Source organism: Sardina pilchardus, chromosome 2, assembly GCF_963854185.1.
Source record: "Sardina pilchardus chromosome 2, fSarPil1.1, whole genome shotgun sequence".
Taxonomy (NCBI): Eukaryota; Metazoa; Chordata; class Actinopteri; order Clupeiformes; family Clupeidae; genus Sardina; species Sardina pilchardus.
The window spans coordinates 9233601-9246996 of record NC_084995.1 but is presented as its reverse complement, the minus strand read 5'-3'; the positions used below and the strand labels follow the sequence as shown (position 1 = coordinate 9246996).

General features: G+C 42.0%; 1 protein-coding gene across 1 annotated transcript; it reads right to left on the bottom strand.

The window, feature by feature from the left end:
* Positions 1 to 5411: 5411 nt before the first annotated feature.
* sfrp2 (secreted frizzled-related protein 2) lies at positions 5412 to 8884 on the bottom strand. The gene is made up of 3 exons (XM_062517506.1): positions 8293 to 8884; positions 7873 to 7953; positions 5412 to 7227 (listed from the first exon to the last, which is right to left on the bottom strand). The coding sequence occupies exons 1-3, from the start codon at positions 8786 to 8788 to the stop codon at positions 6923 to 6925; spliced, it is 882 nt and encodes a 293-aa protein (XP_062373490.1). The 5' UTR covers positions 8789 to 8884; the 3' UTR covers positions 5412 to 6922.
* Between the last annotated feature and the right edge of the window lie 4512 nt (positions 8885 to 13396).

Below are 13396 nucleotides of genomic sequence, written 5' to 3'. Positions count from 1 at the left end.
AATTATTAGAATGAGTGTATGGTTTTGCAGATTTGGTATCGGGTTACCAAGTTCTACACTCTGGGGCATCTTTAAAATCATGCCTCCAGACTGTAGCACTTTAGCCCGGCTGCTCTATCTGTTGGCTGCACCCACTTGAGATAGGTAGCACCAATGGTTTTAGTTTTCTTGTGTAGCGATAGTAGTCGGTGACTTTGAGAAACAGACATCTATATGTGAAAAGTCTCTGTAGTTGTCTTATAAGGCAGCATGCACGGCTACTGTATGTACCAGCTAGCTATTATCCTCAACACCAACTCATCAACATCCAAGCTGCGTTTCAGGCTGCACACTATGCAGATGCCCAACTGAAAAACTAGTCTATGGGCTGACCCATGTGGTGATTTCCATTTTCTCCAGCAGAGGGCTCTGCAGAGCTGCCTGGTAGTCAGCCACTGTCTCAGTTCAAGCTCACCCATGCCATCTGTGGTGCAAGCTCATGTGGTTGTTACCTGAGGTAAGAGCTGTGGCCGTGGTGTATGAATGCCTGCCTACATATGTGTGCCTTCTTTTCTCTACCGGAACTGTTCATAACCTGTGCAGAGGGGGGCAAAGTGTCAGGGGGGCCTCAAGATCATGATTGTTTTTGTGGGACATTCTGGGACACTTAGTTTTGATATGATGCTGGTACACTCATGGTTCATTGCACAGAAACACAAATGATTATATTACTTACATTTTTCTTGTGTCCCGTGGTCCAGAGTAACAATAGCGTATAGTAATGCACACACACTGGTACATTTCACGTTCATTCCTGAACCCCCATGCCGTTTGCTAGCTCTAGTCTAGTTTTCTGCTTTTGTGGACCAGACGTGGGCCCTGGACAAAGCTAGTGCCATGTTGCTGCCGGATGTGTTTGACGTCTTGGGTTTGAAGGACCTACAGCAGTCTGCCAGGTGATCACAGAGGATTATTAGGCCGAGCTGAAGGAGGTGATTGCAGCTGGCTGAAAAGCCGGAGTTTGGCCTGGACAGCAGCCGTGCCTCACATTCAGCAAGACCACCTCTTAGTCTGCCACTGCAGAGCATCTCTTTTCCTGCTCTCTCCGTGGTTTAGTGAAGGGTCTTTTGGAATGTGTGCGGTGTATACTGTCACTCGACTGGTATTTGCTTTAGCTGTAGTGGCTACATGAGATTGGGGGAAGATATTAGTAATAATCCACAGGATTGATGGCCACATTCTTAACTTCTTTCTCTTTGTTTCTCCTGTCTTCTCCTGTCTCCTGCTGTAAAAGTCATTGTGCACCGTGCCGCTGCACCGTTTTGTCAAGGCTTGGAACAGTGGAACAGTCGCACTCCTGCGTCTGTTCCATCCACTGCTCCACCAAGGTACCTCATCACCTGTTAATCTAATCAGAACAGACTTTTAACAGGAGCAGAGCACTGCTATATCCTCAGAATCATAACAGAATCTGTCTGTCTGTCTCGGTCCATGACCCCAGCATTGCTGTTTTCAGGAGTATTTTTGATTGTGCTTTTGTGTTGGTGGCATTAAATATATATATATATATAAACTTTATTACAGGCTCAGGGCCCACATTGGACACATTGCAATACACTCATCAACAATACAATAATAAATAAAAATTAAAAAAAAATACGCATACAATAAATGGAAGCTAGTGAAGGCATTCATGCCAGTGTTCCCAAATAAACTGTCAGAGAACGGTATACCTTGGTATTTGGACTCAGATGAGTGTGTGTCCCTGCAGGCGTTCGAGGGAGACCAGTGTTGCACTGACTCATATGTTTCTACAGGTGGGGAAGTCGTGGTTAGGGCTTCCAGCTTGTAACCGGAGGGTTGCCAGTTCGATCTCCGATCAATCCACGGCTGAAGTGCCCTTGAGCAAGGCACCTAACCCCCCACTGCTCCCCGAGTGCCGCTGTTGGGTTAGTGTGTGCTTCACCTCACTGTGTATTCACTGCGTGCTGTGTGTGTTTACTAATTCACAAATTGGGATAAATGCAGAGACTGAATTTCCCTCAAGGGATCAAAAAAGTATACTTGAGGTGGACATACATATGTAAGTCATTGTCAATGGGCTGTATAAGGCCAAATTAAGTCTAAATTTGTATTGAATTGCGCTGTTTCTGTTTCTCATTTCTGTTTTCATGACAGTGGAGCTCAGAGACCTTGAAAGACCATCATTCTCTCTCCCTCTCTTTGTGTCAGTCTTTCCAGTCCTTCTCTTTCTTAGAAGGAAATCATTTTTCTGTCTGTCCTCACTCCAACAGACTCCTGATTGTATCTCTGTTCTGCATAGTGGGTAAGCATTAACGAGTGGATGTTTTGAGGATGTGTCCGTGCCACCAGGCCTAGCAAGATCAAAATAAATCATTAATACAAATAATGTGGGTAACAGCAAGGAGTTTTAAGACTTTTGAGTGAATTAGTTTAATATGGACAATGGCCTTGATTTTGCTGTCCCTTCAGGGAGACACATTTTGTAGTCCTTTATTTTACTCTGGCGTGTATGCTGTTGCTTGGTGTCTTGAGGTGATGTCCTTGGCCCCTGTTCTGGTTATTGCAGGAGTTGGACCCTGAGGGGGTGAAATATTCTGTCCATTCTGCACAAGAACTCATTTCATAAATTGATATTGACAGCCCTGTCGTACACGTCATGTGTTAGCTTTCATATTCATGTCTTGTCTTGTTATCTTCTGATCATCTGACTGTTTGTCACTCTTTCTTAAATTAATGGCAATTGTTTTCTTCAATATAGTTAAATTCATTAGCATGAATCTCTGTGTCATGATTTATACAGCTGGAAAAGAAGTGATTTACTGTATTTATAGCTATTTGATGTCACATAGACTGATTTAATGGGCACAATCTAGTAGTTGTAACAATGATATGCCCTATTCTTTGACTTGGCATCTTTTGTCACTGGACTGGTTGTCCTTCCAATATGTGCTTTTACAATGTATGTGGATATGTCGTGTACTGCATAACAACCGATCTGTTTACACCAAAACTAAAAATTAGACGTGTTCTTAATCTTGACATCTGGACATGGGAAGGCATTTTACTACATCTATAAGTAATAAGAATATATACTTTTTTTGATCCCGTGAGGGAAGTAGACACCACATTGTGGTCAGAATGCCAATGAATAACTGAGACCACCTTACACTGGACTTAGAAATCCTGACTGCCTTGTATTGAGTCCCATTTTCCTTACGGTGTATATTTTTCTAAATGGTTTACAACCTGGTTTGGTTACGGGTCAGAACGCCACATCATAGGAAGAAAACGATTGGGCCCAAGATAAGACCAGGGACCCCATGGAATTCTATATTTTGGGCACTGCAACAGTAAAATACGAGTGAAACACATTTTGGAAGAACTCCAGAACTGCCACAGACTATTACCGTTTTGTGTTTTTTATTTGAAGATGGCTGACTTTAGTTCAAGGCATAATTTGACTATGATCTAGACAGCCAGTGCAGAACATTTTATTGTGCTTGGTTATTTTATTATATTCTGTTTCATACATTTCAGAAATGCTCTTGGCCATTACACTGGAATGCCCATTTTCAGCCAATCTTGATCGTATTGGCAAGGACTTTTATTTTAGTTTAGTTTTTCCCCCTGATTCTGACAGAACCTGCCTTCTTTGTTTGATCTCTTGTTTTTACGCATATATTTCATTCTTCATCAGTATTAATATCCTTCTGCCTAATTCTGTGCTTCATGTTCTTATTCATATTTCTAACCAGGACATTGTACATGTGTAAATAAACAATTCCTGGAAGAACTGGGACCTTGTAAAAAAAAGAAAAGTGAGGGTGGGAAGACTGGCTAGTTAGGCATGTTGGGAAATCCAGTTCATAGCTGTCCGCTAGCCAAGCCATTTCTCAAAAACTCTGGTCCCACTTTACAAAGGGTCTCTCCCTATGGTACGGATTAAACGGGCAAATAGCTCAAGGATAGAAACAACATTGCATGTTTTGTTCTTAAGGACACGCACATATCCTTAGCCCAATATGGACCTGAGGAGACACATAGGGCAAGCATATGGAGGGAGCAGTGAGTTTGGTATCCCCTCTGTGCTGTGCTTAACTCAGCATATACAGTGAGGAGCACATGTATTTGATACCCTGCTAAAACAGGAATATAAAATCATCATTTGACAATTGATCTTAATGCCTTAACTCAAAAAATTAGTACAAATCAAACCGCCAAGGACACCAATTTTCTTTGTGATTGAAGAATGTATCGTAAATAGATAAATGTTTTCCTTAAATGCTAGGGGAAGGAAGTATTTGACCCCCTATGTAACCCTATGGGAATTTAACACATAGGGTTAACATAGGGGCAGGCAGATTTTTATTTTTAAAGGCCAGCTATTTCATGGATCTAGGATATTATGCATCCCGATAAATTTCCCTTGGCCTTTGAAATTAAAATAGCCCCACATCATCACATACCCTTCACCATAGCTAGAGATTGGCATGGTGCTTTTTCCAGTAGGCCTATTAGCCTGTTTGATTTGCATTGAGCTCAATGAGCATCAAACAGGCTAATAGGCCTACTGGAAAAAGCACCATGCCAATCTCTAGCTATGGTGAAAGGTATGTAATGATGTGGGGCTATCTTAATTCCAACGGCCAAGGGAACTTTATCAGGATGCATAATATCCTGAATCCATAAAATAGCTGGCCTTAAAAAATAAAAATCTGCCCGCCCCTATGTTAACCCTATGTGTTGAATTCCCATAGGGTTACATTGGGGGTCAAATACTTACTTCCCCCTAGCATTTAGGAAGAACATTTATTTATTTACGAAACATTCTTCCATCACAAAGAAAATTGGCGTACTTAGCGGTTTTATTTTTACTCAATTTTTGAATTAAGACATTAAGATCAATTGTCAAATGACGATTTTATATTCCTCTTTTTAGGCAACTTTAGCATGGTATCAAATACATTTTCTCCTCACTGTAGCACAGGACAACACTGTGGAACTGACAACACTTAGCAGAGGGCTAATTGGATGACCAATGAGAATGAGGTGTTACATGCACACATATAACATGGAGATTCATTGGACTTAGGGTGGCTGAAGGCATACTTTGCTATAAGATCCATCCAAAATGCTTGTGTAAATGTTCTGAGCTGCTTTTCATGACTAATAAAACCTTAACACACTCCATTAGACTCCATACATCACACATACAGGACATTCTCAGTGACTCCTGTTGACAAGGTATTTAGAAAGTTTTAATTATTTAGTATTGTTATGAAAATATTTTCAAACATATTCAAACATGTTATTTCTATTGCATCTTTAATACTTATATGATGTGTTGATAGTTTAATCTTAAACGTAAATGATTTTAAATATTTCACTAATGCGAGAAAATAAATGTATTGCTTTAACATTATTTTTAATAATAATAAAAAAGTAATATACCACATACAAAGCAATGACTCACCAGCTTGAACAACAAGTTCTAGGCATTATGGTGGTCCGCAAATATTTTTGGACTTTCGATTTGCTGTCTCTGAAAACTATGTACAAGAATAAACTGTTTTATCTAGATATTTACAGAGTAGGACATATTGTTACCACAAATATGCAACATTTTGGCAGTGACCAACATTGAGCCAAATGCACAGTCACGAAACTTAACCGTAACCACTGTTTGCATGACACAGAAAACAGGCATTTTTCTGGATGAATGGATGAATGAGTAACTTGGAAATAAATTCTGTCACGCCGAATTGATGGGAAATAATGGACCCATAAAAACGCTATAACAACATACTTTCAACATCCCGACAACAAACTGCATCAGTTGTGTAGGGAACCTTAATGGTCAAGATGACAGACAAACATCAGATTACAGTTTAAAGAAATAATACTGTTGCAGTGCAGTTCTGAGGCTCAAGTATACAGAAGGCAAAACAATCACAGAAAAAAAGGCAAAAACAGGACATACAGAAACGCAACTGATTCATGCATTTACACCCAAATCACACGGGACACTATGCCTAGACAGGGTAGGGGCTAAAACATCGCACAGCACTTAGATTAAAGTTCTAAAATTATGAACTAGGGGGACATTTACAGGTATTTTAAAGGACTGAGAATAGAGCCAGCTATTCCTCATTGTTGTAAAAATTATTTGTAAAAAAGCATTTCTGTTTTCTTTACCATGGACAAGAATGTCCAATGAATGAATTTTAAACCACATGCATTTACCGTAATTTCCCAAATATCAGCCGCAGCTCATAAATTGATTCGCAATTTTTTTCAACTATGAGGTAAATACACAGGGATAGTTACTATGGTATTAATATGGTTTTGTTTCTTTTAACCGGCCTAAAACACTGCGGCTTATACGATGCGGCTCATAGACACAAAATCACTGTATGCTAATATCAATTTCCCTATGAAGAAATATGAGGGCCTTGTCAATGGAAATACTGATGTGCTGGATACCAAACCTTAACAGAATGTGTTGGAGATTAGTTGAGTGCTACTTTAGTTGTGCTTTGTGAATAGGCTACCTAGCTACGCTTTAGAGGTCTGAGAGCAGTACAAAGTTGTACCAGAGAGTCGCAGAGCACAATTCTAATCACCATTTAGGAAATGTGGCATTTATGCAATACATGGTCACACTGGGAGGGAGTTACCACGGAGAGGACATGCTGCTTCCTCTACAAAAGACATGTATGGAAATATATAAAAGCACTGAATGCCGACAGTGGTCACAGAGAATGACCAGCAAGAATTTTGTTCTTTCCCTGAAAGATTAGAGCCTTACTCTAGGGTGTCTACTGGAGTGCTGAACTGGGAGCAGTGGCTGTTTTACAGCAGCCCAGAGGTCAGTGGGGGTGGTGGGGGGTTGAGGGGGGGTGTGGGGGGTGGTCGACCCCTAACACTGCAGCTTGCGAATGCTGCGCGAGATCCTCTTGAACTCACGCTGGCCACGCTGCCAGCGCTTGAGCGAGGTGATGACCAGGTTGCCGTCCAGCTTCTGCCCCATGACCAGGTATGCGGCGTTGATGTCGCTCATCTCGTTGCAGATACACTGTAGGCCGTCCTTCAGCCACAACACCGTCTTCTTCAGGTCGCGCTCCGTCACGCCGTTCATCTTGTAGATGGTCTTGCTTTTGGTCTCTGGCACAATTTTGGTGTCACCATTCAGGTATGAGATCTCTTTGACCTTGATCTTCAAGGCTAGAATGGAAAACAGGGGAGGATTCGTGTTATTGTTGTGGGAAAAGGTGAAAATAACTGAATGGGGCACAATCATACTGTATGCTACACCAAAGATAGGTCTAAGTATTTCATCATCTGTGTCAGAAATACTTCAGCTGATATTGTCCACTTCCACACATACTTGTTATAACAATGATGATACTATTGTGTGTGTGTGGTGTTTGAGAGAAATTTTTTAATTATTTTCAAGCTCACCTTCATTAATGCCCAACCCAAAGTCCTGAAAACTACTCTTAATATGGGTAGAATATATTTGTTTATCATCTTTGTTGGGCCTAAAATGCCAATCCTGCAGCCTTCATCTATATTCTTATTGAAGCAGAGGATTCTGTAGGGGCAATTATTCAATGTAAGGACAGGACCCCCAGTTGACCGGGCCCTTCATTTTAACTGGCAAAAATGTTTTACTCCCCTTGAGTGACACCCTTCCATCTCTCATTTCAGTTATTAAGGAAATGACAATATAATGTACAGGAAATGCATGTCAGACAGCTTGATTTAAAGCCTTTCTTCAAAGGTCAAATGCCTTGTTTCAATGTGTATGGTTGACGACATTGTATTACAATAGTTATCTATTAGCCTATGTCAAAACGCAAAACTTACCAAAGTCATTCTTGCAAAGGTTGTCAACAATTTCGTTGTCATTCTCTGATTTCTCTTTGCAGGCATCACAGACTCTAGGCACTGAAACAGCAAAACAGTGTTAAATAGATTAGACCATAGTTTAGTTGAACAGGTGGACAACAAATTGTTAGGTGTTTTGGCATCATATTACATTCTACAAATGGTAAACTCATGTTTCCAACTTCAAAGAATACCAGGAAAAGTGGATTTTGTTTGAGAACCTCTGATGATATAGTATAGATGGACCTTACATCTGATCTCGTACTAAAAAACGATGTAGCCTCCTTGCGTTTGAAATAGATGCATTGTATCCTACTTCACATTAGTGGCCTCTAAATTAGGCTACTGCTTTTCATGAGGTCGATGGTATAATTAACATTAAAAGAGTATGTAGTCTACCTTGAGTGGCTGCCGTCATCAAAGTATCACTTGCAGGAGGTATGCACAGATCATTATCGAGAGGGAAGCGCTCGCAGTCGAGCATGTCCGGCCATGGGAACCCAAAAGCAGCCATTACCGGAGCGCAGCCCTGTTTCACGCTCTCGCACAGTGACTTGCACGGTTGAATGGGTTCGTCCAAATCATCCAAACACACTGGAGCGAACAGAGAGCAAAGAAACTTCCTCGTATCCGGATGGCACTGCTTTTGCACAAGGGGAATCCAAGAGCCTGCTTGTTGCAGGACCTCATTCATGGTTTCGTGTCCCAGAAGATTCGGGAGGCGCATCTCGGTGTACTCAATGTCATGGCACAGTAGCAGGTTCGCAGGTATGGGTTTGCAGTTGCTCTTCTTTTGAAACAGCTCGGGCTGACCGAAAGCATATATCCCGTGAATTGCTTCCATATAGGCGGGTAATGTCAAAGCCCAGATCAAAGGCAGCATTATGTTCTGCATTGTTGAAAGTTATTATCAATTATACAAGCCCCCGAATTTAAAACACCAAGTTGTCCTTGTTCTATTGTTAGATGAACAGTCCGATTCATTGAGAATGGGTTGTTTGAGTTTTTAACCTGTGGTTTTCTCTAAGGAGAATCAGGGCGGAGTCGAGAGAGAACCAAATCATTGGTCAACTTGGATCTGGTTTCATCCCGAGGTATCAGGTAAACCCAACTTCAGAACTACTTATTAAACATCGAAGAATACTAGAATAGTATTCTTCGATAATGGCCAGTTCTTTGCCATTAACCTACTTTGTTTAATTGCAAGTAGCCTAAGGTCATGTTGGCTACCTCAAACTCAGCCCTTGCACTATTCAGGTATTATAACTGCCGTTTTTGAGTAATTATTTGCGGTTCATGTGCAGGAAATGCAATATTTTGGATATGGAAAACGACATTGCACTAGAGCCTATTTTACTGTACTTTACTGCCATAACATTTGCAGCTGCAACCTTTTGGACATTAAACTATTCCTACTGCACTCTGCAAAACTGCAGTAACAAACCCATCACTGCAGTTTTGCTGTATATTTTGCCAGGGATTCAGGATAGTTGACAGGCAAACACTGATTTGACTTTTTTTGTTTCACTGTGACTGCAGACACAGAGGACATTCTGTCTAGTGTATTTATGCATAACATGGTTTAAAGGAGCCTTGCTCAGGAACTTAAGCATCAATTACATTACCATTACAAATTTGTATAAATTGCTTGGAGCCTTGCAATATTAACAAACACATACTACCAATTTATAACTTTATGTTGACAGCTTTAAATGTGTTTTAAAATACTAGGCTAATTGTAATGTTACACTGCACATAATTCTGTTGAAAATAAGAGAGGGAGTTATTTCAATTTTTCCACATAGTCATATCTGCTCTATGTCTTACACTTTCTTGACCAAAAAAAGTGTCACCATATTGCTCAGCCAAAATCTGTAAATCCTCACCCACGACCAATTTGCAAATGCCACACTCATGTATATGTTTTGTCATTTTAATAAATGTCACTCACTCCCAACTTTGAAAGACCTCATTTGTCATCATTAGGGTATATTTTCAATGTTTCTCAAGCAGTTTGTCCTGCATGTTGAAGTTTTTGTGTGCAGGTCAGTGTGTGTGTGTGTGTGTGTGTGTGTGTGTGTGTGTGTGTGTGTGTGTGTGTGTGTGTGTGCATGTGTATTCACGTGTATAAGAGAGAGACTGCGGGCAGCGCATAGTGAAACTCAATCCCCTCCTTGTGCTGAGAGGCTGGTTCCTGTCCTATTCATCACCTTCTTTAGGTTCCCGTTCAGGCCTACCATCTGCAGAGTGGTTCTTGTCAGGACTGACAATCAGCCTCTTTTTTCCCCAACAAGGAGTGGAGGTCACAGAGAGTATTCTGTAGAATTAGTTTAGTTGACATCACTCATGCTCACAAGGTCTGCTTAATTCTGGGTCAGCAAGCTAAATCTGCCCTGTGTTGTGGGGAGATGCTGGTGGCTTGTGTGTGCAGCATGGCTCATAAGCTGAAGCCATTAGGCTCTTTGTGAAGGAAATGTGGCAACACTGGCTTACAGGATCACAATAGAGGAGTCTCTGAAAGTCCAGTGAAGCCATTGCCTCTTCTTTTGAGAGACAGAGATGGGGTGACATCTGTCATTCATTATGGCCGACTTACTGCTGCTTTTCAAATAGCAATGTTGTTTACATGAAAAAGTCTGAAACTGAAGGCTCACATTTAAAATGGCGAAAACCTTGCATAGTCACTGCTGTTAAGTATGTGCCGTAGGCACAGGAGAGTGGTTCTTTTGGTATTTCATAAAAAGACAAGTAGAAAACCACCACACAGTTACATAGACAAATCATGATAAAGACTTACTTCAGCACCTCTCTGAGAAACTCATCACTTCCAAGCCCACCCCCACTCCCTTATTCACAGAATGTTAAGAATTTTACAGAGTCCATAAAGTTTTAGCCATCAGCGAGCCAACAAAAACAAACGTAGGGTGAAACATGCCCTGCTCTCTCATGAGCAAAAAAAAAAAAAAAAAAAGACAAATGTGATCCCAGAGCTCTCCGGCGCTGCTGTCCTGCGGAGGAAGTGCTGGCAGTGTCTTCCTGTGGCGCCGCCATCTCATATTGCGCTCTCTCTTCCTCTCCTCTAACCTCGGTCCTGCTGAGCACACAGGCCACCTGGCTCAGCTGCGCTGTTCAAATAAATCAGGAGATGGAAGAGATGGGAGAGTACCTCAATTGAGGAGCGGCAGATTTTATTACCAAAATAATTAAACTGGTCATTGAGCTTTATCGCATGATTCTGTTTTTCTAACATGGTGAGATCAGACCCAGACCCCCACCATCCTAAGACAATTCCACTCATTCATTCATCTGTTTGATTGATTATTTATTAATTTATTCAAAACGATTGTACAATTTGCTTCTCTATCTCTGCTTCCTCATGCCCAAGGCACTGGGGAGATGGGGGAACATTGTCTGTCCACACATCAAATTATATTGTTCATTGCGAGTGGTAATATCTAAGAAGACGGATTTTTGGGACATCATGTTCGGAAGAGTTTGGAATGTGGTTCTTAAGTCAAGTGTTGAGTGTTTACAAATACTGGAATACTTGCAATTTGCATGTTTAGACTGTTTCGCATTAGAGTGATGAGTCCATCAAAATAAAATAAGCGGCTAATCTCTAATTTGGCATTTGAAATGACCGTGTAGAAATTGATGTTACTGTAATGTCCAATGATCTGATCCAGGATCAGTAGTCAAGTGATGTTTTGTTTTTTCCTTACTGCCATCGACAGTGCAACAAAGTAAGGATTCAGGAAGAAAGCCCACATTCGGGTCTGTTATGAGTGTTACTCTGGTACCCATCCTGCATTCTACTGAGGCTGCTAACTTAGGAAACCCTGGCGAGTACTAGGCCCTCATTAACCTCAGGTCAGGCGCTGGACAACACCCCCCCCCCCACACACACACACACACCACCACCACCACCCCCCATGCAGACTCTTATGGGCTTTCATGCAGTAAATAAATGAGTTGCTATGCATTTCTGCAGATGCATGCAGGAGGTGAATTACTCCTGAGGCCGGGTTGGTCCCGTGCACTCTCTAACCTCATCGTCTGTCTCCCCCTCCAGCCTAACTCACATTACCTAGGTGTCTATCGAGGCTTCCCAGGACTGCTGGCTGCCTGCTCTGTCAGACCAGGGGCATGCTTTTTTTTAGGTCAGTGGTGCTCTGTGTACAGGCCATCCATCATCTTGTTCCTTTCAAGCATGAGCAATGACTGCTGTGTCAGATGTGAATCATGCCAGCAGCAGGAAATTACACTGCTGAAAAAAAAATATATCCAATTTCAATCAGTGAAGTTCTGTGAGTCTGTAAGATTAGAAAGAGGAATCCTTGCTGGTGATATATGATGATTTGTCCCATTACTTTACTTTCACAGTGATGATTATCACATTTAGTGATTGGCCCTTATGGCAAACTATATACACAGACGGTGGCATAATGTTTTGCAAATCAACACGATGGCTTTTGTGGGCCTCAGACAGTGTAAAGTTATGACTACTGTTACTCATCACTTTCTCCGCACTCAAGGGCTTCGGTGGATGTTTGGAGATCCACTATCCAGAGAGCTTGGCAGGTGGAGCTTAACGTTGCTCCCAGAGCTGTGCAAGAGAGCAGAGACTCTGAAGAGGAAATCAAAACATCTGATGTCATGGAATGGCTCCGTAAATTCAAACCAGAAATGGGCATCGCTCATTGTGAAGCCATTTTTTTTCTTCTCTTTTGTTGCAACACATACACCTCAGCTTGACAATCCCCTGAGTTCTCCTGATGTACGTCTATACACAGTCAATGGCATGAAGTATCCAGCAATGGGACTGCAAATCAACTACGAAGAAGGTTATCTTGCATGGCTGCACAGGCTGCTCCATAGCACGTCCATGTTGTTGAATAGCAGAGCGGCGGTACACCAGGTTCTCATTACTCCCCCTGCTAGAGAATGAGGCACAGCTTGCAGCCTCTGCCCCTGCATCTCCCTCTCATCCTCTCTCGCTCGCCTCAGTCCCGCGCTCCCCTCCACTTTCACATTTTTTATTGAGAATCACAGGTCAGGGCGCTGTCACAGTCGGTTAGAGGAGGCATATTTCCTTCGGCTGGGGGTGAAACGCAAACCCCACGGGAAGCCTTTGAGGAGTCCGGCTCCCCGAGCGTCAGTAAAGCTGCCCGTGCTGTGGGCAAGGGCTCTCTCTCTCTCTCGCTTGCTCGGCTCGCTGAGCTGGTAGGAAAAAAGCAGGGCCAGGGATTTTATGCACCTCACATCAAAGTGCTATTCTTTTCCTTTTGAGCTAAATGAGGGGTAGGCTTGTGAGCTGTGTGAGCGATTACAATGTCACTCCGCCATTAGTTCAGCTGCTGTTTACAGCGCAAGGGATTTGAAATGATAGATTAGGCCCTGCAGCTCATCAAGAGAGAACACATTCAAATCATTTCTCCTGGTATCACAGGAACATATGCAAAACGTGGGGGGTGTGGGAAGTGTGGGCAACAGCAAATGCCGT